At 38.9% G+C, this 25,792-nt stretch overlaps 1 protein-coding gene across 3 annotated transcripts in view; it reads right to left on the bottom strand.

Annotated features, from left to right (window-relative positions):
- OGT (O-linked N-acetylglucosamine (GlcNAc) transferase) overlaps nt 1-25,792 on the bottom strand; it is a 52,136-nt gene that overhangs the window by 5,376 nt on the left and 20,968 nt on the right. For 2 of the 3 annotated variants that reach the window (XM_057495955.1, XM_057495956.1), the window contains exons 9-20: nt 25,468-25,568; nt 25,178-25,331; nt 24,990-25,091; nt 24,615-24,794; nt 23,787-23,945; nt 23,550-23,639; nt 10,611-10,736; nt 10,044-10,214; nt 9,816-9,932; nt 9,553-9,723; nt 8,121-8,273; nt 101-353 (exon numbers count right to left, since the gene is read on the bottom strand). In XM_057495955.1, the coding sequence (XP_057351938.1) occupies nt 101-353; nt 8,121-8,273; nt 9,553-9,723; nt 9,816-9,932; nt 10,044-10,214; nt 10,611-10,736; nt 23,550-23,639; nt 23,787-23,945; nt 24,615-24,794; nt 24,990-25,091; nt 25,178-25,331; nt 25,468-25,568 (1,777 nt within the window). Of the gene's footprint in view, nt 1-100; nt 354-7,582; nt 7,623-8,120; nt 8,274-9,552; nt 9,724-9,815; nt 9,933-10,043; nt 10,215-10,610; nt 10,737-23,549; nt 23,640-23,786; nt 23,946-24,614; nt 24,795-24,989; nt 25,092-25,177; nt 25,332-25,467; nt 25,569-25,792 lie in introns of those variants that run through there. The other variant, XM_057495957.1, reaches the window with a different exon arrangement.

Genomic DNA, 25,792 nt, shown 5'->3' with positions numbered 1-25,792 from the left:
AAATGTTACTTCTAGTATACATGATTTTACCTGAAGTACCTCCCACAAAGGAGATTTTAGAAAGAACAAGGAAGATTCTGATGATTTATCAGCAACTCACCTGGCATAGTCACCATGGGTGTCCCTGCCCAGAGGACATCCATCCCTGTGGTGTGCCCATTACAGAGTGGAGTGTCCAGACAAACATCAGCCAGCTGGCCTCTCCTGACATGTTCCTCCTTAGGAGCAACAGGTGAAAAAATGATACGGTTCTGGGGAAGGCCCATGTTTTGTGCATACTGCTGAATATTGGGTTCTCCTACTGCTGGGAAACGCAACAGCCACAGCACGCTATTGGGAACACGCTTCAGAATCTAAAGTAGACAAAATAAAAATAATAATTAATAGCAGCTCTGCCCTTCTCAAGAAGGGCTCCCACAGATCTCTAATAATTCTACCATACTCTATCCTTTCCACCCAGATAGCAGCCTACTGTAAACTTGAGTCATTCCTTTGCAAGGATGAATTAGATCAACTGAATTACAGGTTTCATTTCTGATTAGCTGTCCCCAAAGAGAGCTCAAAGAAAGAAGTGACTGATGAGAAACAACACAGAGCTTAAGTTGCTAATTGGCAAAATCTGAGGCAGCTATATCCTATGGCACTTGATACTGGCAGTGGTTTTTGTTGATGAGATAGGAATTTTCCATTTTCAAATTTTAAATCTTCCACAATGACACAACAAACAAAAGTTATCTCACCCTTAGCCCTAACTTTATTTGCCTAATCTAGATCACGTGTTAGCAAATTTTTTCTGTAAAGGAGCAGAGAGCAATTATTTTTGGCTTGTGGCCACATGCACTCTGTTGGTAATTGCTCATTTCTGCCCCTGTCACTGGAAAGCTGTCATAAACAATATGCAAAACAAATAGGTGTGGTTATGCCAATAAAATTTTATTTAAGAAAACAGGCAGTGGGGCTGGATGTGGCCCACAGGCCAGTTTGCTAACCCAATTTAGACCTACATCTACTCAATGTACCACACAAGTTCACCATCCCATCTCTGAAAGCCACGAGAACAGATAGAATTCAGAATACTTCAGATCTTTAAAAAGCAGTACAGTGTATATACATTACACAACACTCTCAGCCACACTTCCCTGTATACAAACATATGCATATCTCTGCATCAAGATACAGAAATATGAGGATTGGATTAAAGATGGTGGTGTGAGAGGAGAGACAGAGGCTTCCTCCTAAAACTGGATACAATTAGAAAATTTAATTGGCACAACTAATCCTGAGAGAGCAACAGGAAAGAGGACGGCTTCAGACTGCACACACCTGGAGAAAAGAGCAGGCCTCAGCCAACAGGATAACCTACCAGAGCTGTGGCTCTGCAGGACCCGAGCCCCACCCCCCACCCCCCACCCCAGATCACTGGAGGGAGGAAGAGAAACGGAGCAGGGAGGGAGTGGATGGCTTGGGACTGCTGAATACCTAGCTCCGGAGATCTGTGCTGGGAGCACAAACATACATTTCATGGTGCTTTCATGAGACTCACATGACTACTGGGTTGGAAAGTTAATACAGGCAGAGTTCCTGGGGAGACTGGGATTCCAGCCGCTTGTGGAAAGCAGGGATCCATATCTGGCTGCTCTGGGACAAAAACTTATACCTGTGTGCCCGGCCCACTGGCTCAGGCAGTGAAGAGAGGCACAGCAGCCGGGAGGTGGGGAACATCTCTTTACTCCCCCCAGGCACCAGTACTGCTCCCCTGAGACCCCCAACATTGCTTCAGGGGCTGGGCAGCTCCAGAATAGAGATTCTGGACATAGAGGGTGCAATATACAAACATGAAACGCCAAAGGAACCCTGTCCAGAGTAAAAATATTAAAACAACTCCCGAGAAAGATTTAAGTGATATGGACCTCATGACTCTTCCTGAAAGGGAGTTTAAAATAAAAATCATCAACATCCTAATGGAGGTACGGAAAAACATCCAAGAACTCAGGAATGAATTCAGGTCGGAGATCCAGTCATTGAAGAGCACGATGGAGGGTATTAAAAGCAGGTTGGATACGGTGGAGGAGACAATAAATGAAATAGAAACTAGAGAAGAGGAATACAAAGAAGCTGAGGTACAGAGAGAAAAAAGGATCTCTAAGAATGAAAGAATATTGAGAGAACTGTGTGACCAATCCAAGCGGAACAATATTCGCATCATAGGGATACCAGAAGAAGAGAGAAAGGGATAGAAAGTGTCTTTGAGGAGGTAGTTGCTGAAAACTCCCCAAACTGGGGAAAGACATAGTCTCTCAGGCCATGGAGATCCACAGATCTCCCAACACAAGGGACCCAAGGAAGACAACACCAAGACACATAGTGATTAAAATGGGAAAGATCAAGGATGAGGACAGACTGCTAAAAGCAGCCAGAGACAGAAATAAGATCACATACAAAGGAAAAACCATCAGGCTAACATCAGACTTCTCATCAGAAACCTTACAGGCCAGAAGGGAGTGGCATGATGTATTTAATGCCATGAAGCAGAAGGGCCTGGAACCAAGATTACTTTATCTGGCAAGATTATCATTTAAATTTGAAGGAGGGAATAAACAATTTCCAGATAAGCAAAAGCTGAGAGAATTTACCAACCACAAACCATCTCTACAGTCTATTTTGGAGGGACTGCTATAGATGGAAGTGCTCCGAAGGTTGAATAGCTGTCACTAGAGGTAATAAAACCACAGTGAAGAAAGTAGAACAGCTAATTATGAAGTAAATGCAAAATTAAATTAACTATCCTCAAAGTCAATCAAGGGATAGACAAAAAGTACAGAATTTGATACCTAATATATAAAGAATGAAGGAGGAATAAAAAGGAGGAGAAATAGAAAAGAACCTTTAGATTGTGTTTGTAACAGCATTCTAAGTGAGTTAAGTTAGACTCTTAGATAGTAAGGAAAGTAACCGGGAACCTTTGGTAAACACGAATCTAAACTAGAAATGGCAATAAGTACATACCTATCGATAATCACCCTAAATGTAAATGGACTGAATGCACCAATCAAAAGACATAGAGTCACTGAATGAATAAAAAAACAAGACCCATCTATATGCTGCTTACAAGAGACTCACCTTAAACCCAAAGACATGCACAGACTTAAAGTCAAGGGATGGAAAAAGATATTTCATGCAAAGAATAGGGAGAAAAAGCAGGTGTTGCAGTACTAGTATCAGACAAAATAGACTTCAAAACAAAGAAAGTAACAAGAGATAAAGATGGACATTACATAATGATAAAGGGTTCAGTCCAACCAGAGGATATAACCATTATAAATATATGTGCACCCAACACAGGAGCACCAGCATATGTGAAACAAATACTAACAGAACTAAAGGAGGAAATAGAATGCAATACATTCATTTTAGGAGACTTCAACACACCATTCACTCCAAAGGACAGATCCACCAGACAGAAAATAAGTAAGGACACAGAGGCACTGAACAACACAATAGAACAGATGGACCTAATAGACATCTACAGAACTCTATACCAAAAAGCAATAGGATACACATTCTTCTCAAGTGCACATGGAACATTTTCCAGAATAGATGACATACTAGGCCACAAAAAGAGCCTCAGTAAATTAAAAAACATTGAAGTTCTACCAACCAACTTTTCAGACCACAAAAGTATAAAACTAGAAATAAATTGTACAAAGAAAGCAAACAGGCTCACAAACACATGGAGGCTTAAGAACATGCTCATAAATAGTCAATGGATCAATGACCAAATTAAAATAGAGATTCAGCAATACATGGAAATAAATGACAACAACAACACCAAGCCCCAACTTCTGTGGGATGCAGCAAAAGCAGTCTTAAGAGGAAAGTATATGGCAATCCAGGCATATTAAAAGAAGGAAGAACAAACCCAAATGAATAGTCTTAACGTCACAATTATCAAAATGGGAAAAAGAAGAACAAATGAGGCCTAAAGTCAGCAGAAGGAGGGACATAACAAAGATCAGAGAAGAAATAAAATTGAGAAGAATAAAACAATAGAAAAAAAATCAATGAAATCAAGAGCTGGTTCTTTGAGAAAATAAACAAAATAGATAAGCCTCTAGCCAGACTTATTAAGAGAAAAAGAAAATCAACACACATCAACAGAATCAGAAATGAGAAAGGAAACATCACGACGGACCCAACAGAAGTACAAAGAGTTATTAGAGACTACTATGAAAACCTATATGCTAAGAAGCTGGAAAACCTAGAAGAAATGGACAACTTCCTACAAAAATACAACCTTCTAAGACTGACTAAGGAAGAAACACAAAATCTAAACAAACCAATTACCAGCAAAGAAATTGAAGCGGTAATCAAAAAACTACCCAAGAACAAAACCCCCGGGCCAGATGGATTTACCTCGGAATTTTATCAGACATACAGAGAAGATATAATTCCCATTCTCCTTAAAGTTTTCCAAAAAATAGAAGAGGAGGGAATACTCCCAAACTCATTCTATGAAGCCAACATCACCCTAATACCAAAACCAGGAAAAGACCCCACCAAAAAAGAAAATTATAGAGCAATATCCCTGATGAACGTAGATGCAAAATTACTCAACAAAACATTAGCAAACCGAATTCAAAAATACATAAAAAGGATCATACATACACCATGACCAAGTGGGATTCATCCCAGGGATGCAAGGATGGTACAACATTCGAAAATACATCAACATCATCCACCACATCAACAAAAAGAAGGACAAAAACCACATGATCATTTCCATAGATGCTGAAAAAGCATTCGACATAATTCAGCATCCATTTATGATAAAAACTCTCAACAAAATGGGTATAGAGGGCAGGTACCTCAACATAATAAAGGCTATATATGATAAAACCAGAGCCAACATCATACTGACCTGTGAAAAGCTGAAAGCTTTTCTTCTGAGATCAGGAACAAGACAGGGCTGCCCAATCTCCCCACTGTTATTCAACATAGTACTGGAGGTCCTAGCCACGGCAATTAGACAAAACAAAGAAATACAAGGAATCCAAATTGGTAAAGAAGAAGTCAAAGTATCACTATTTGCAGATGACATGATATTGTACATAAAAAACCCTAAAGACTCCACTGCAAAACTACTAGAACTGACATCGGAATACAGCAAAGTTGCAGGATACAAAATTAACACACAGAAATCTGTGGCTTTCCTATACACTATCAATGAACTAAAAGAAAGCGAACTCAGGAAAACAATTCCATTCACAATTGCATCAAAAAGAATAAAATACTTAGGAATAAACCTTACCAAGGAAGTGAAAGACCTATACCCTGAAAACTAAAAGACACTCTTAAGAGAAATTAAAGAGGACACTAACAAATGGAAACTCATCCCATGCTCTTGGCTAGGAAGAATTAATATTGTCAAAATGGCCATCCTGCCCAAAGCAATATACAGATTTGACGCAATCCCTATCAAATTACCAGCAACATTCTTCAACGAACTAGAACAAATAGTTCAAAAATTCATATGGAAACACCAAAGACCCCCACATAGCCAAAGCAATCCTGAGAAGGAAGAATAATGTGGGGGGGCTCTCACTCCCCAACTTCAAGCTCTACTACAAAGCCACAGTAATCAAGACAGTTTGGTACTGGCACAAGAACAGAGCCACAGACCAGTGGAACAGAATAGAGACCCCAGATATTAACCCAAACATTTATGGTCAATTAATATATGATAAAGGAGCCATGGACATACAATGGGGAAATGACAGTCTCTTCAACAGATGGTGCTGGCAAAACTGGACAGCTACATGTAAGGGAATGAAACTGGATCACTGTCTAACCCCATACACAAAACTAAATTCGAAATGGATCAAAGACCTGAATATAAGTCATGAAACCATAAAACTCTTAGAAAAAAACATAGGCAAAAATCTCTTGGATATAAACATGAGTGACCTCTTCTTGAATATATCTCCCCGGGCAAGGAAAACAAAAGCAAAAATGAACAAGTGGGACTATATCAAGCTGAAAATCGTCTGTACAGCAAAGGACACCATCAGTAGAACAAAAAGGTACTGTACAGTATGGGAGAGTATATTCATAAATTATAGATCCGATAAAGGGTTGACATCCAAAATATATAAAGAGCTCACACACCTCAACAAACAAAAAGCAAATCATCCAATTAAAAATTGGGCAGAGGAGCTGGACAGTTCTCCAAAGAAGAAATTCAGATGGCCAACAGACACATGAAAAGATGCTCCACATTGCTTGTCATCAGTGAATGCAAATTAAAACCACAATGAGATATCACCTCACACCAGTAAGGATCGCCACCATCCAAAAGACAAACAACAACAAATGTTGGCGAGGTTGCGGAGAAAGGGGAACACTCCTACACTGCTGGTGGGAATGCAAATTAGTTCAACCATTGTGGAAAGCAGTATGGAGGTTCCTCAAAAAGCTCAAAATAGAAATAGCCATTTGACCCAGGAATTCCACTTCTAGGAATTTACCCTAAGAATGCAGCACTCCAGTTTGAAAAAGACAGGTGCATCCCTATGTTTATCGCAGCACTATTTTTAATAGCCAACAAATGGAAGCAACCTAAATATCCATCAGTAGATGAATGAATAAAGAAGATGTGGTACATATGCACAATGGAATATTACTCAGCCATAAGAAAAAAACAGATCCTACCATTTGCAACAACATGGATGGAGCTAGAGAGTATTATGCTCAGTGAAATAAGCCAGGCGAAGAAAGACAAGTACCAAATGATTTCACTCATATGTGGAGTATAAGAACAAAGAAAAACTGAAGGAACAAAACAGCAGCAGAATCACAGAACCCAAGAATGGACTAACGCTTACCAAAGGGAAAGGGACTGGGCACAAGGGGTGGGAAGGGAGAGATAAGGGCAGGGAAAAAGAAAGGGGGCCTTACGATTAGCATGTATAATGTGGCGGGGGGATATAGAGGGATGTGCAACAGAGAGAAGACAAGTAGTGAGTCTACAGCATCTTACTATGCTGATGGACAGTGACTGTAATGGGGTTTGTGGGGGGGACTTGGTGAAAGGGGGAATCTAGTAACCATAATGTTCTTCATGTAATTGTAGATTAATGATAATAAAATGAATATAAAAAAATTATTCAACAGTCCTAAAAATAAACTTTTTTCATATTGAAAAAAAAAAAAAGATACAGAAATATTCATAATAAATGGGATAAATAAAAGACGACCAACAGCCTAACCTCTGGTTCAGGTAGTTTTGCTGGCAAATAAATAAATTTGCCACCACCTTATGAAAAAGCTTTTGGTTTTCAGACTTTATGAACATTGGAAAGTGAAGACTAAGGGACAGTTAACTTGTCCTCATCTGTTTCCTCTTTCCACCCTCCCCTCCAGAAAGACAAAAACCAACCAAACAAACAAAAACCCAGACATCATGGGGAACAAAACCAACCAAGAATTATCTCCATTTTTATTCCAGGGTATAAGGGCCAGTTACAGATAGCAACGTTTGAACATTCAGATGCCATACTTATACAAACTGGTCTCATGAACTGACCATGAGGTAATGGCCCAGATTGATTCCTCCTTGGTTGCAACTGTAAAATAGTACAAGAATGTTAAACATGGGTGGATGTACATGACAGCTTTTGCTCTCAGTTTAGACCATGGGTTGGCAAACTACTGCCTGTGAGCTAAATGTGGCACGTTGCCTCTTTTTGTAAATAAAATTTTATTGGAACACACCTTTTCCCATTCATTTACATAATGCCTGTGGTATTTTCCTGCTATAGAGGCAAAGTTGAGTACATGTTAACAGAGAGTATGGAGTACAAAACCAAAAGTATTTACTATCTGGCTCTTTAGAAGAAAAAGTTTGCTGATCCCCGGTTTTGAATAAATTTGTAAGGTTCATAATGTAATATTTAGACACTGGAAGGAGAAATAAAAAATGGCTGAAACTCTACAACTCTTTTGCAGATCAGAAATGAGTACACAGCTCCTGAATGGGGCTGGGACGCAGCTTAGCAAGATATGGCCTGTATACAGAATCTTTACTAGTCTCCATAGACATTATTGAATCTACGCATACTCACATTTGCCCACATCTGCAAAGTAGAAGGGTCAATTTTATATAACTGATTAAAGTTACAGTACACGATGGCATCTTCTGGTAATCCGTACTGAGAACGTGTGGTTACAATAATGGTACGGGGAACCTCCTCTCCAGTGGCAGCCTTATTGTTGATCTAGAACAAGAATATTATGATTACATTTAAAGGGAACTTAGTCTTTTTTAAAATCAATAAAGTATCTTTAAGGTGGAAAAGTCCTATCAACTTAACTATGGAGAAAATATTCATGACATACAAAGTTAAAAACAAGGGGAAAAAGCAAACAGCATTATCTTAAATTTGGGGGGACTGTGCTATGGAACTTCTCACTTAAGCCAAAAAGTTCTCTTCAAAACTCTATTTGTTCAACAGCAAGCTTTTGTTCACTCTTTTCTTCATGAATGCAATGTCCTCTTCTAAGTCACACCCACCCTTCAAGGCTGATCTCTAAGACCATCTCTCCTCACACTGATCATCACTATTTCTAAGCACCTATGTACACAATTATAGTCTTACCTTGCAATTCCCAAATACCTGAATACTGTCTCACATTGTTATTTAACTGTTTCAGGTGTGTATGGACATTTCATACATGTGGGCACTGTGTTTTCACTCAAAACTCTTTGTCCCTGTGTTTCAACAACTATACTTTTTTTCCCTTAAGTCAAGCATGTCTGCCTTATTGTTTTAAATGCCAGGTAACCAGAGTGGGGAAGAAAAACACATCACTGTCTTTTTAGCCCAATACACATTCTGAGTGACAACTTTATCTGAATAGGAGCTGGCCTGAGAGCAGAGTTCATTTTGAGCACCTTTGACATAAACTGCTAAGACTACTAAAAGTGTTAACTCCTAAGAGGTCAGAGATCCTTATCTTATAATCTCTTGACAGAGCTACATATTCTCTTACTCAAGTACCCAATTACACAATATAGATCTATTGGACATATACTGCATTACTGTGGCTATGACATGGGCCCTAATGTAATTCAATTGAATGGAGAATACAAACCTAGGGAATTACAACATGCTGTGCTACATGTAAAGATTTTTCCCAAATATTACAGAAGCAAAGAAGACAGGTACCAGTGGAGCAGGGAAGGAAAGGTTAGGGACAAGGACAGGAATGGATTACTGGAGGAGCTAAACTAAAACTGTATGATGCCTACTATAGTTCACTGTTGATAAGAGTAAAGCCACAGGCAGGGAATGATATTAAGACAGTAGATTCTCATTAACCCATCCACTGGCTGAATACAGGAGACCTTTTAAAATCAGACACATCTATGTAAGATGCCAATTTCCACTGAATTCATTTCCTCATCTATAAAAAAGGAATAATGATGCTTACCTCCTGGAATTATGAGCATTAGAGGATGTAACTGCATACGTGGTAGTACATGTTTATTCTCACCTGGGTAGTTGCCAGTCCATTGCTAATACTGAATCCATTAATTGTTATCTGAATTTGTCCTCTGTTAATCATTTCAATAACTGCTTCTGCAATAGTATTCATAGGAATGACAGGCATATTAAGAGCAGTATTACTGCTGTCCACATTGTCTCCTCCATCAGGATATTTCATCTTTTTAAGAAATGACACAAAATGCATCATTAGGGAAAAGATCCCAAAGGCATGTAATTTTATTTCAATGACAGTATTGTCTAGGTTCTGACCTTGACGATTTTCACATCTGGTAGACTATCAAGAAATGCTTTGAGGTCAATGCCATTTAGAACAATCCGATTGTCATAAATGTGCCCATTGGACTTAAAATCGATGACTGCTTTTTTCTAATAGAAAAAAAGTTTCAGAAATGTCTTTTAGGATGCATAGCAACAATACCAAGGTAATAAATGACTGCAGTTCTTTCCAAGTCCCCCATACACTGTTTTTCTGCCTACCTTCAGGTGAGGGAACATATTAGCATGATCACCAATAAAGAAAGTATGGGGCATATAAGCCAATTTCTCAGAATACTGCTCGGCAACTTCAGCTGGTGAAGTTTCCTGATCAGTAATGATATAATCCATGAAAAGTGCACCACTAGTCCCAGGGTATCCCAGCCACATTGCCTGAAAGAAAAAAAAAAATCAGACCAAAACTGACTAGGAACCTTCATCAAAAGGGTCCAAAATCAAGTAAACAAACAAGGAAGATTGATTTCCTCTGCAAAGACTAATCAGGTAGTATTTTAGGCTAGCTTTCAAAGTGCTAAAATGGTTTTCTAATTTATAAGGTAGAACTGTTTATACCAAACTATGAATTACACATTTCCATATATATGTACCTGTAGCCACTGTGTTCTTCCTCAAAATTCTTTGGTCCTGTGCACTTCAAGAACTATACTCTTTTTTTCTCAAGTCAAGCATGTCTGCCCTATTGTTTCAAATGCCAGGTAACCAGAGGGAGAAAAAAAAATCACTGTCTTTTTAGCCCAATGAACATTGTTGAGTGATTAATTCCTTCACCTGAATAGGAGCTGGCCTGAGAGCAAAGAGTTCATTTCGAGCTCCCTTGGTATAGCCATTCATATTTACAAGAATGTGTATACCATCCTGATGGATACGATCAGCTGCTTTTCCATTGCATGGAATCTATGGGATTAAAAAAAAATGAAAAATCACCATGTATAACCTCGGGCTAGTTCAATTACTTTTAATAGCATTAAAAAGAATTCAGATTCCCAGATGCAAAAGTGGTAAGAATACAAATTACATTAATGAAGGGTAAAGATATGGTGAATTACCATTAAAATGGATCCAAAGCATTATAGAAACAGAACACAGGAGAGTTTACCTCTAGACTGAATGTACAAATAACAAGGCTTCAGAGAGGAACGGGTGTCTGAAATGGGCCTTCAAAGATGGATAGGAGTTTGAGGAAGTTGGACAGACCACAGTATGAGCCAAGAACAGTATGAACAAAGAAGCAAAGTAAAGTGTGTGGTAGGTTTAAAATACTATGAGTACTGAAGAGCCACTTCTCCAAAGAAATTCAGATGGCCAACAGACACATGAAAAGATGCTCCACACTGCAAATCATCAGGGAATTGCAAATTAAAACCACAATGAGGTATCACCTCACACCAGTTAGGATGGCCAACATCCAAAAGACAAGCAACAACAAATGCTGGCGAGGATGCGGAGAAAGGGGAAATCTCCTACAGTGTTGGTGGGAATGTAAATTAGTTCAACCATTGTGGAAAGCAATATGGAGGTTCCTCAAAAAACTAATAATAGAAATAACATTTGACCCAGGAATTTCACTCCTAGGAATTTACCCTAAGAAAACAGGATCACACATTCAAAAAGACATCCACCCCTATGTTTATTGCAGCACTATTTACAATAGCCAAGAAATGGTAGCAACCTAAGTGTCCATCAGTAGATGAATGGACAAAGAAGAGGTGGTACATATACACAATGGATTACTGAGCCATAAGAAGAAAAGAAATCCTACCATTTGCAACAACATGGATGGAGCTAGAGGGGATTACTCTCAGTGAAATAAGCCAGGTGGAAAAAGACAAAGTACCAAATGATTTCACTCATCTGTGGAGTATAAGAACAAAGCAAAAACTGAAGGAACGAAACAGCAGCAAAATCAGACCCCAAGAATGGACTAGTGGTTATTACCAAAGGGAAAGGAGTTGGGGAGGGTGGGTGTGAAGGGAGGGAGAAGGGGATTAAGGGGTATTATGATCAGGCACATAATATAGGGGGACACAGGGAAGGCAGTATAGCACAGAAAAGAGAAGCAGTGACTCTATAAGCATCTTACTATGCTGATGGACAGTGACTGTAATAGGGTATGTGGTGGGGACTTGATAAGAGGGGGGAATGTAGTAACCACAATGTTGCTCATGTGAAATCTGAGCATAAGCTTGTATATCAATGATACCTTAATAATAAACAAATAAAATATGGTGAATGGATCACTCTATGGTACAGGGTATACACGAGAGCAAATGATGGGTGAGAAGTATTGGCAAAAACGGTTGTGTTCAAACTCAGAAAGGTTATGAAGGCCATGCTGAAGCATTTAGACCAGTCAATAAGCAGTTGAGAGACTCAGAGGTAGAAGGTGGTATACTTTTTGTCCACGAAGAGCCCAACTGTACATCAAAAATGGTCTGGCATACTTCTGGAGCAACAACCATATTGCACAAGATGTCGGTACACATTATTTATTGAATGCCCAGAGTCTCACAAGCTTTATGCTAGGACTTCAATGATTCATATATGAATTACTAGTATACTATACACTGCATATCTCTTCTTATCACCTAAGTGGCCAACAGCATTTTACACAGAAAAAAATTAGTCTACACCCTCAGCAAATTAATTCCCAAACAAGTTTTCATCTTAATTTATCATAAAACTTTTGCCCCTGAGTAAACAGCAATAGAACAAGTATAGAAATACAGAAAACCAAACGCAAGGTCCACAAAATTCTTTGAATGACGTACTTATTCTTCTTCAAAGTTACCATTTTATTCAATTTATTCAGTTAATATTGTCTACTCACTCTTAAGAGAAATTAAAGAGGACACTAACAAATGGAAACTCTTCCCATGCTCTTGGCTACGAAGAATTAATATTGTCAAAATGACCATCCTGCCTAAAGCAATCTACAGATTCAATGCAATCCCTATCAAAATAACAACAGCATTCTTCAATGAACTGGAATAAATAGCTCTAAAATTCATATGGAACCACAAAAGACCCCAAATAGCCAAAGCAATCCTGAAAAGGAAGAATAAAGCAGGTGGGATCTTGCTTCCCAACTTCAAGCTCTACTACAAAACCACAGTAATCAAGACAACTTGGAACTGGCACAAGAACAGACCCACAGACCAGTGGAAAGAATAGAGTCCAGATAGTAACCCAAACATATACAGTCAATTAATATACGACAAAGAAACCATGGACATACACTGGGGAAATGACAGCCTCTTCAAAAGCTGGTGTTGGCAAAACAGGACAGCTACATGTAAGAGAATGAAACTGGATTACTGTCTAACCCCATACACAAAAGTAGATTCAAAACGGATTAAAGACCTGAATGTAAATCATGAAACCATAAAACTCTTAGAAAAAAACAGGCAAAAATCTCTTGGACATAAACATGAGCGACTTCTTCATAAACATATCTCCCCAGGCAAGGTAAACAAAGGCAAAATTGAACAAGTGGGACTATAGCAAGCTGAAAAGCTTCTGTACAGCAAAGGACACCATCAATAGAACAAAAAGGCATCCTACAGTATGGGAGAATATATTCATAAATGACAGATCCGATAAAGGGTTGACATCCAAAATATATAAAGAGCTCACGCACCTCAACAAACAAAAAGCAAATAATCCAGTTAAAAAATGGGCACAGATAAATAGCCTCCCAGCAGCTCCTGCTCCAACGCGACTCCACCATTTTGGAGTAGCTGCCCAAGCCAGGCCACGCCCACAGCAACAGCGGAGATTAACTCCATAGCAACCGGGCAGGAAGCAGAAACCCTGTCTGTGCGCAGCTGCGCAGCACAAGCCACTAGAGGTCGCTGTTCTCCCAGGAGAGGAGGGCCACAAACCAACAAGAAAGGAAGTCCTTCCAGCCGTCACTCATCCCAGTTCTGCAGAATATTCCTATCACCATGAAAAGGCAAAGCTACAGGCAGACAAAGATCACAGAGACAACACCAGAGAAGGAGACAGACCTAACCAGTCTTCCTGAAAAAGAATTCAAAATAAGAATCATAAACATGCTGACAGAGATGCAGAGAAATACGCAAGAGAAATGGGATGAAGTCCGGAAGGAGATCACAGATGCCAGAAAGGAGATGGCAGAAATGAAACAAACTCTGGAAGGGTTTATAAGCAGAATGGATAGAATGCAAGAGGCCATTGATGGAATTGAAATCAGAGAACAGGAACGCATAGAAGCTGACATAGAGAGAGACAAAAGGATCTCCAGGAATGAAACAATATTAAGAGAACTGTGTGACCAATCCAAAAGGAACAATATCCACATTATAGGGGTCCCAGAAGAAGAAGAGAGAGGAAAAGAGATGGAAAGTATCTTAGAAGAAATAATTGCTGAAAACTTCCCCACACTGGGGGATGAAGTAATCGAACAGACCACGGAAATACACAGAACCCCCAACAGAAAGGATCCAAGAAGGGCAACACCAAGACACATAATAATTAAAATGGCAGAGATCAAGGACAAGGAAAGAGTGTTAAAGGCAGCTAGAGAGAAAAAGGTCACCTATAAAGGGAAACCCATCAGGCTAACGTCAGATTTCTCAACAGAAACCCTACAGGCCAGAAGAGAATGGCATGATATATTTAATACAATGAAACAGAAGGGCCTTGAACCAAGGATACTGTATCCAGCACGATTATCATTCAAATATGATGGTGGGATTAAACAATTCCCAGACAAACAAAAGCTGAGGGAATTTGCTATCCACAAACCACCTCTACAGGACATCTTACAGGGACTGCTCTAGATGGGAGCACTCCTAGAAAGAGCACAGCACAAAACACCCAACATATGAAGAATCGAGGAGGAGGAACAAGAAGGGAGAGAAGAAAAGAATCTCCAGACAGTGTATATAACAGATCAATAAGCGAGCTAAGTTAGGCAGTAAGATACTAAAGAGGCTAACCTTGAACCTTTGGTAACCACGAATTTAAAGCCTGCAATGGCAATAAGTACATATCTTTCAATAGTCACCCTGAATGTTAATGGGTTGAATGCACCAATCAAAAGACACAGAGTAACAGAATGGATAAAAAAGCAAGACCCATCTATATGCTGCTTACAAGAAACTCACCTCAAACCCAAAGACATGTACAGACTAAAAGTCAAGGGATGGAAAAACATATTTCAAGCAAACAACAGTGAGAAGAAAGCAGGGGTTGCAGTACTAATATCAGACAAAATAGACTTCAAAACAAAGAAAGTAACAAGAGATAAAGAAGGACACTACATAATGATAAAGGGCTCAGTCCAACAAGAGGATATAACCATTCTAAATATATATGCACCCAACACAGGAGCACCAGCATATGTGAAACAAATACTAACAGAACTAAAGTGGGATATAGACTGCAATGCATTCATTCTAGGAGACTTCAACACACCACTCACCCCAAAGGATAGATCCACTGGGCAGAAAATAAGTAAGGACACGGAAGCACTGAACAACACAGTAGAGCAGATGGACCTAATAGACATCTATAGAACTCTACATCCAAAAGCAGCAGGATATACATTCTTCTCAAGTGCACATGGAACATTCTCCAGAATAGACCACATACTAGGCCACAAAAAGAGCCTCAGAAAATTCCAAAAGATTGAAATCCTACCAACCAACTTTTCAGACCACAAAGGCATAAAACTAGAAATAAACTGTACAAAGAAAGCAAAGAGGCTCACAAACACATGGAGGCTTAACAACACGCTCCTAAATAATCAATGGATCAATGACCAAATCAAAATGGAGATCCAGCAATATATGGAAACAAATGACAACAACAACACTAAGCCCCAACTTCTGTGGGACACAGCAAAAGCAGTCTTAAGAGGAAAGTATATAGCAATCCAAGCATATTTAAAAAAGGAAGAGCAATCCCAAATGAATGGTCTAATGTCACAATTATCGAAATTGGAAAAAGAAGAACAGATGAGGCCTAAGGTCAGCAGAAGGAGGGACATAATAAAGATCAGAGAAGAAATAGATAAAATTGAGAAAAATAAAACAATAGCAAAAATCAATGAAACCAAGAGCTGGTTCTTCGAGAAAATAAACAAAATAGATAAGCCTCTAGCCAGACTTATTAAGAAGAAAAGAGAGTCAACACAAATCAACAGTATCAGAAACGAGAAAGGAAAAATCACGACGGACCCCACGGAAATGCAAAGAATTACTGGAGAATACTATGAAAACCTATATGCAAACAAGCTGGAAAACCTAAAAGAAATGGACAACTTCATAGAAAAATATAACCTTCCAAGATTGACCCAGGAAGAAACAGAAAATCTAAACAGACCAATTACCAGCAACGAAATTGAAGCGGTAATCCAAAAACTACCAAAGAACAAAACCCCCGGGCCAGATGGATTTACCTCGGAATTTTATCAGACATACAGGGAAGACATAATACCCATTCTCCTTAAAGTTTTCCAAAAAATAGAGGAGGAGGGGATACTCCCAAACTCATTCTATGAAGCTAACATCACCCTAATACCAAAACCAGGCAAAGACCCCACCAAAAAAGAAAACTACAGACCAATATCCCTGATGAACGTAGATGCAAAAATACTCAACAAAATATTAGCAAACCGAATTCAAAAATACATCAAAACCATCGTACACCATGACCAAGTGGGATTCATACCAGGGATGCAAGGATGGCACAACATTCGAAAGTCCATCAACATCATCCACCACATCAACAAAAAGAAAGACAAAAACCACATGATCATCTCCATAGATGCTGAAAAAGCATTTGACAAAGTTCAACATCCATTCATGATAAAAACTCTCAGCAAAATGGGAATAGAGGGCAAGTACCTCAACATAATCAAGGCCATCTATGATAAACCCACAGCCAACATTATATTGAACAGCGAGAAGCTGAAAGCATTTCCTCTGAGATCGGGCACTAGACAGGGATGCCCACTCTCTCCACTGTTATTTAACATAGTACTGGAGGTCCTAGCCATGGCAATCAGACAAAATAAAGAAATACAAGGAATCCAGATTGGTAAAGAAGAAGTTAAACTGTCACTATTTGCAGATGACATGATACTGTACATAAAAAACCCTAAAGACTCCACCTCAAAACTACTAGAACTGATATCGGAATACAGCAAAGTTGCAGGATACAAAATCAACACACAGAAATCTGTGGCTTTCCTATACACTAACAATGAACCAACAGAAAGAGAAATCAGGAAAACAACTCCATTCACAATTGCATCAAAAAAAATAAAATACCTAGGAATAAACCTAACCAAAGAAGTGAAAGACTTATACTCTGAAAACTACAAGTCACTCTTAAGAGAAATTAAAGGGGACACTAACAGATGGAAACTCATCCCATGCTCATGGCTAGGAAGAATTAATATCGTCAAAATGGCCATCCTGCCCAAAGCAATATACAGATTTCATGCAATCCCTATGAAACTACCAGCAACATTCTTCAATGAACTGGAACAAATAATTCAAAAATTCATATGGAAACACCAAAGACCCCGAATAGCCAAAGCAATCCTGAGAAAGAAGAATAAAGTAGGGGGGATCTCACTCCCCAACTTCAAGCTCTACTATAAAGCCATAGTAATCAAGACAATTTGGTACTGGCACAAGAGCAGAGCCACAGACCAACGGAACAGACTAGAGAATCCAGACATTAACCCAGACATATATGGTCAATTAATATTTGATAAAGGAGCCATAGACATACAATGGAGAAATGACAGTCTCTTCAACAGGTGGTGCTGGCAAAACTGGACAGCTACATGTAGGAGAATGAAACTGGACCATTGTCTAACCCCATATACAAAAGTAAACTCAAAATGGATCAAAGACCTGAATGTAAGTCATGAAACCATTAAACTCTTGGAAGAAAACATAGGCAAAAACCTCTTAGTCATAAACATGAGTGACCTCTTCTTGAACATATCTCCCCGGGCAAGGAAAACAACAGCAAAAATGAGTAAGTGGGACTATATTAAGCTGAAAAGCTTCTGTACAGCAAAAGACACCATCAATAGAACAAGAAGGATCCCTACAGTATGGGAGAATATATTTGAAAATGACACATCCGATAAAGGCTTGACGTCCAGAATATATAAGGAGCTCACACGCCTCAACAAACAAAAAACAAATAACCCAATTAAAAAATGGGCAGAGGAACTGAACAGACAGTTCTCCAAAAAAGAAATACAGATGGCCAACAGACACATGAAAAGATGCTCCACATCGCTAATTATCAGAGAAATGCAAATTAAAACTACAATGAGGTATCACCTCACACCAGTAAGGATGGCTGCCATCCAAAAGACAAACAACAACAAATGTTGGCGAGGCTGTGGAGAAAGGGGAACCCTCCTACACTGCTGGTGGGAATGTAAGTTAGTTCAACCATTGTGGAAAGCAGTATGGAGGTACATCAAAATGCTCAAAACAGACTTACCATTTGACCCAGGAATTCCACTCCTAGGAATTTACCCTAAGAACGCAGCAATCAAGTTTGAGAAAGACAGATGCACCCCTATGTTTATTGCAGCACTATTTACAATAGCCAAGAATTGGAAGCAACCTAAATGTCCATCAATAGATGAATGGATAAAGAAAATGTGGTACATATACACAATGGAATACTACTCAGCCATAAGAAAAGGGCAAATCCAATCACTTGCAGCAACATGGATGGAGCTGGAGGGTATTATGCTCAGTGAAACAAGTCAAGCGGAGAAGGAGAAATACCAAATGATTTCACTTATCTGTGGAGTATAAGAACTAAGGAAAAACTGAAGGAACAAAACAGCAGCAGAATCACAGAACTCAAGAATGGACTAACAGGTACCAAAGGGAAAGGGACTGGGGAGGATGGGTGGGTAGGGAGGGATAAGGTGGGGAGAAGTAGGGGGGTATTAAGATTAACAAGCATGGGGGGGTAGGAGAAAAGGGAGGGCTGTACAACACAGAGAAGGCAAGTAGTGATTCTACAACATTTTGCTATGCTGATGGACAGTGACTGTAAAGGGGTTTATAGGGGAGACCTGGTATAGGGGAGAGCCTAGTAAACATAATATTCGTCATGTAAGTGTAGATTAGTGATACCAAAAACAAAGCAAAAAACAAAAAAAAAAGGGCAGTTCCTGTGTGGTAACCTCCAACGAGTTCTACACAAGGGTATAAAGGGCATATAAAAGTGTAGGCAAAGGGTCTGTTTGTGTTTATAAAGAGGATCAAAGCCTAATTGGGCTACCCCGAAAATGAACTAAGATACGATATGAAAAAGAACTTCCAACATCTGCACTCTCTGGAAGACTCATGCCAGAAGATGATCATCAAAAAACCCCAACAAAGATCCACGCACTACTACAGCTGTAGATGCAATCATCCCACCAGTTCCTGGACTTGCCATGGGAATGAGGAAGGAGATAGCTAAGCTGGCCTGTGCATACAGTAAAACAACAAATTTGACTGGATCTATACTGTTGGAACTCAACCAAGAATTTGGAGAAGTGCAAATTGTAGCGCTCCAAAGTCTTACAACTACAGACTATTTACTGTTAAAAGAACATATGGCATGTGAACAGTCCCCAGGAATGGGTTGTTTTAATTTGTCTGATTTCTCTCAGACTGTTCAAGTTCAGTTGGACAATATCCACCATGTCATAGATAAGTTTTCACAAATGCCTAAGGTGCCTAACTGGTTTTCTTGGTTTCACTGGAGATGACTGGTAATTACAGATATGCTTTGGTTATGTAACTATACTCCTATTATGTTAATGTGTGTGCGCAATTTAAGTAGTAGCTTAAAACCTATACATGCTGAAGTTACTCTACAAGAAGATATGTCAAAGAAATAATCAATCTTCTCATGTTTTCTTCCGCCTGCTACTTCTATAGCTTTTCTTCTTCCTTCCTAATTACAACCCTTAAATAGAATTCGTGCCTCATATCAAATTTACCGAGTATCATAATTCTTCCAAGTGGTAAAGATACCTCAAGACAAATGCTGGGCATAGAAGCCACAGGGCATAAATATGCAAAGAAGTAAAAAGCTAACCTTTACAAACAATAAGGCTTCCCTGTCACTTACCAACTTCACATTTCCCTGTATGGTCCAGGAAGATGACTGGTTAGCCAGAGACGGGTAAGATTCCTCAAGGGAGGAACAACCTAAGACAGGCACAGTCGCAGGGGGGCCATCAGGTGAGAAATTGGGGATCAACAGAGGTGAGGCTTAGAACCTCACCCCCCCGTTCTGAGAGAAATCTTCTGCATACGTGGATGTTTTATTGCCCTTGTCTAGCTTGGATTAACACATAGTCTACAGGCACACACCTGATCATCTACATGTGCTCTCTTACAACACTAAACTATGTTTTCTACCTTTATCTTGTATCTACCTACCACTTCAGCATTTTATTAAAAATAATAATAATAAAGAGAGAAATGTGGTATCCACATATAAATCAAGTATAAAAACCAAATGAGTATTCATATTTGAACTGTTTATAGTTCATAATGCATGAGCAAAACCGAAAGTTTCTGTGATGACTGCCCTTGTACTGTTCACTATGTAACTTATTCATTATGTAAGAATTTGTTCTACATGTAAAAACTTGTTTGTTATGCCTCAGAAGATTGGAGACTGACAAAAATTAGGCTTGGGGTGGAATAATGATTGTGCATTGAGCATTGACTCCCCTATACAGAATTTTATTGTCGTTAACAACCATTTGATCAATAAATATGAGAGATGCCCTCACAAAAAAAAAAAAAAAAAAAAGGACAGTCTTCCAATGGTAAAATAAATTAGTAACCGGGATGTAAGGTATAGCATAAGGAATATAGTCAAGATATTGTAACAGCCTGGTAGGGTGATAGCTGGAACCTAGAATTATGTATATAAATGTTCTACCACTGTGTTGTACACTTGAAACTCATGTAATGTAATACTGTGTGTCAACTACCCTTCAATAAAAAATAATAATTAAAAAAAAAAAAAAAAAAAAAAAAGAACATATGGCATGTGAACAGTCCCCAGGAATGGGTTGTTTTAATTTGTCTGATTTCTCTCAGACTGTTCAAGTTCAGTTGGACAATATCCACCATATCATAGATAAGTTTTCACAAATGCCTAAGGTGCCTAACTGGTTTTCTTGGTTTCACTGGAGATGACTGGTAATTACAGATATGCTTTGGTTATGTAACTATACTCCTATTATGTTAATGTGTGTGCGCAATTTAAGTAGTAGCTTAAAACCTATACATGCTGAAGTTACTCTACAAGAAGATATGTCAAAGAAATAATCAATCTTCTCATGTTTTCTTCCGCCTGCTACTTCTATAGCTTTTCTTCTTCCTTCCTAATTACAACCCTTAAATAGAATTCGTGCCTCATATCAAATTTACCGAGTATCATAATTCTTCCAAGTGGTAAAGATACCTCAAGACAAATGCTGGGCATAGAAGCCACAGGGCATAAATATGCAAAGAAGTAAAAAGCTAACCTTTACAAACAATAAGGCTTCCCTGTCACTTACCAACTTCACATTTCCCTGTATGGCCCCGGAAGATGACTGGTTAGCCAGAGACGGGTAAGATTCCTCAAGGGAGGAACAACCTAAGACAGGCACAGTCGCAGGGGGGCCATCAGGTGAGAAATTGGGGATCAGCAGAGGTGAGGCTTAGAACCTCACCTCCCCTGTTCTGAGAGAAATCTTCTGCATACGTAGATGTTTTATTGCCCTGGTCTAGCTTGGATTAACACATAGTCTACAGGCACACACCTGATCATCTACATTTGCTCTCTTACAACACTAAACTATGTTTTCTACCTTTATCTTGTATCTACCTACCACTTCAGCATTTTATTAAAAATAATAATAATAGAGAGAAATGTGGTATCCACATATAAATCAAGTATAAAAACCAAATGAGTATTCATATTTGAACTGACTGTTTATAGTTCATAATGCATGAGCAAAACCGAAAGTTTCTGTGATGAATGCCCTTGTACTGTTCACTATGTAACTTATTCATTATGTAAGAATTTGTTCTACATTTAAGAACTTTTTTGTTATGCCTCAGAAGATTGGAGACTGACGAAAATTAGGCTTGGGGTGGATTAATGATTGTGCATTGAGCATTGACTCCCCTATACAGAATTTTATTGTCGTTAACAACCATTTGATCAATAAATATGAGAGATGCCCTCACAAAAAAAAAAAAAAAAAAAAAAGGACAGACTTCTAATGGTAAAATAAATAAGTAACCGGGATGTAATGTATAGCATAAGGAATATAGTCAAGATATTGTAACAGCTTGGTAGGGTGATAGCTGGAACCTAGAATTATGTATATATATGTTTTACCACTGTGTTGTACACTTGAAACTAATGTAATGTAATACTGTGCGTCAACTACCCTTCAATAAAAAATAATTATTTTAAAAAAAAAAAAATGGGCACAGGATCTGAACAGACACTTCTCCAAAGAAGATATTCAGATGGCCACAGACACACGATAAGATGCTCCACGTTGCTAATCATCAGAGAAATGCAAATTAAAACTAAAATGAGATACCACCTCACACCAGTAAGAATCGCCACCACCCAAAAGACAAACAACAAATGTTGGCGAGGTTCTAGAGAAAGGGGAACCCTCCTTGGTGGTAAGAATATAAATTAGTTCAACCATTGTGGAAAGCAGTATGGCATTTCCTCAAAAAACTCAAAATAGAAATACCATTTGACCCAGGAATTCCACTCCTAGGAATTTACCCTAAGAATACAGCAGCCCAGTTTGAAAAAGACAGATGCACCCCTATGTTTATTGCAGCACTGTTTACAATAGCCAAGAAATGGAAGCAACCTAAGTGTCCATCAGTAAATGAATGGATAAAGAAGATGTGGTACATATACACAATGGAATATTACTCAGCCATAAGAAGAAAATCCTACCATTTGCAACAACATGGATGGAGCTAGAGGGTATTATGCTCAGTGAAATAAGCCAGGCAGAGAAAGACAAGTACCAAATGATTTCACTCATATGTGGAGTATAAGAACAAAGAAAAACTGAAGGAACAAAACAGCAGCAGACTCACAGAACCCAAGAATGGAATAACAGTTACCAAAGGGAAAGGGACAGGGGAGGATGTGTGGGAAGGGAGGGATAAGGGATAAGGGAAGGGGGGGAAGAGTCAATTACTATTAGCAGACATAATGTAGGGGGGTACATGGGGAGGGTTGTACTACACAGAGAAGACAAGTAGTGATTCTATAGCATCTTACTACGCTGATGGACAATGACTATAATGGGGTTTGTAGGGGGTACTTGGTGAAGGGGGGAGCCTAGTAAACATAATATTCCTCATGTAATTGTAGATTAATAATACCAAATTTTTAAAAAATTAAGTGTCTACTGTCACAAGTACAGGCTCAATCCCCAGAGTTTTATGTCCAAGCACAAATATACGACATTTCTTTCATTTGCAACCTCAGCAAGATCCATGCCAATTACAAATGTAAATGATCAAGAAAGTAAAATCAAAGCAATTATCCATATGCAGATGTTAAATACCTGTCATGAAAAATACAGTCTATATGCCAGTAGTTTTATTCACTATTTGCTCAAAATAAGAAGTTGAGAATGTAACTTACCTGAGAAAGATCAATGAAATGATTGGCTTCTGCCATCACCTTCACTCGGAAGTTTGTGCCATCATCTGGGCTCAGGGCATAACAGAATACCTGAAAGGCAGCACAGGGTGTATTTAATAATTGCAGCTCAAATCTTTCCAAAAGACACTAGGCTTAACACATGATGGTGACAATGAAGCCATCACTATGGGTTTGTTTTATAAATAAATGACAACGCCAAAGAAACACCAGTCTTACCTCAAACTTATCAGGATTGTGCATGCCTGGAATAGACTGCATGAGGTGAGAAGTAGGATGATTCCCAAAGTCAGAACTCACATACCCTACTCGCAGCCGACCATCACTGAGCTTCAAGTCTTTTGGATGTTCATACAGTGGTTTATGAAGGACATTAATCTACCAATGGAATCCAATTGTCAGTCAAAGCTATACCTAAATTTTCATCTATGTAAAAATGACTAAAAACACAACACCAAACCTGAACCTCAGACCTGTTGGGAATAGCTTGTCCAGAATACTTCATTAAATTCATTAACCAGTTCAATGCAGCCTTAGCAGTTTATGTAACATGCTTCATACTTTGACCTGTTCCTGAAGCCTATGGATAGCCCAAGCAAATTTAAACCTTGTAGGAGGGAGGCAGTGTGGACAAAGCATGACAAACCCTGCATTTTAGAAAATTCTATAGGGAAGCATTTTTTAAAAACAGAATTACACCCAGCAGCACTCCAGTCTACTCTGCCAAACAAATTGCCACCTTTGATCAAGTAGCACTCTAATTCTCAAAGATGAGTATAAAAAATCACTTTATTGAAAAGTATGGTGTTCAAATTAAAGGAAAACACCATCAGTTAGTATTTTGTTTAAAGAGTCCATGTTATGAGATGGAAAGAGTTATGACTGCAGCAGGACATAATGGAAGAGGCTTCTGGGGTGGCTAACAAAACTTGTTTTCAGTTGAGTGGTGTTCACTTGGTAATTCATCAAGCCACACATTTGACGCCTGTCACTTTCTGTATTTGTGTTTTACTTTACAACAAAAAGATTAAAACCAAAGAATCGCACCTTATCCAAGCAGAGGTTCCCATGCCGCTCAGCAATTGCCTTCCTGAAGCCATGAGAAAGAGGATACAGCATACTATGATGAGGATGCACAGAAGGCAACCTATTTTTCTCTAACTGGTCAGCCACAATACTGACCAACTTCTTCATTCGCTCATCATAGTCTGTCCAATCACAAACAATCTAGAAGAGGCAAAAAGAAGTTATTATCCAGAAACCCTATTACAGGATTTGCCATTTTATGTGTCTCTGGCCTGAAGTAATGTCACACACATATTAAAAAACACTGTCTCCAGTCAGGCTTGGATTAATATGGCACATAAAAATTAAACAGAGATTACAACACTGAAAGACAATTACTGGCCTATTATTCCTTACCTGCAGGCAATGAGCCAAATTACAATAAGCATCAGGAAAATCAGGTTTAAGTTTCAGAGCAGTGCGGTAAGAAGCTATTGCTTCTGGAATATTCCCTGAATCCTGGAAATAAATAAAGTGGCATGGTTAAACATTTTCATAAAATTAAGCATTAAGTGCTAAGATAACAATTACAATAACAGTTGTACCTTGTGAATGGAAGCGAGATTGCTGTGGGCATCTGCAAATGCAGGGTTAATCTGAATGGCACGAGTGTAACACTGCAGGGCTCCCTGGACATCCTGCATCTCCTTTAGAGTGTTTCCCATGTTAGAGTAAGCATCGGCAAAGGTAGGGCTGATTCTAAAGGGGAAGACAAAAACTTTATCTAACACAAAACCCTTTAACCCCTTATAATGTTAACTTAGATGTCATCATTAAAAACCACATGCCAAACGTAAAAACTTTGAAGACAAAGAAAGAAGGCTGAGTCTCTTACCGAATAGCCTCCTTATAATGCATAAGAGCTTCCTGCAGTTTTCCCTGCTGCTGCAGTACACTTGCTAAATTTGAATGGGCAGCAGCAAACTCCGGGAAGACCTAGAAAGAGCCAAGATGGTAACAGGTTTTACACAACACTTCTCAAAACAGCAGCAGTAACTTGCCACACCAAGAACTTGGCTCAAATACCTTTTTATCTGTTACACTTCTCTCCACCTTCTCTATGTCTACTCACTTTTCAAAGCTGAATAGTTCAAACTCTACCTCTTCCTTTTATACCTTTGTTTCAAAACATGAGGTAGACCTCTCCTCATCTTAGTTTA

This window comes from Manis pentadactyla, chromosome X, assembly GCF_030020395.1.
Source record: "Manis pentadactyla isolate mManPen7 chromosome X, mManPen7.hap1, whole genome shotgun sequence".
NCBI lineage: Eukaryota > Metazoa > Chordata > Mammalia > Pholidota > Manidae > Manis > Manis pentadactyla.
The sequence above is the reverse complement of the archived record's forward strand: the minus strand, read 5'-3'. Positions and strand labels throughout refer to the sequence as shown.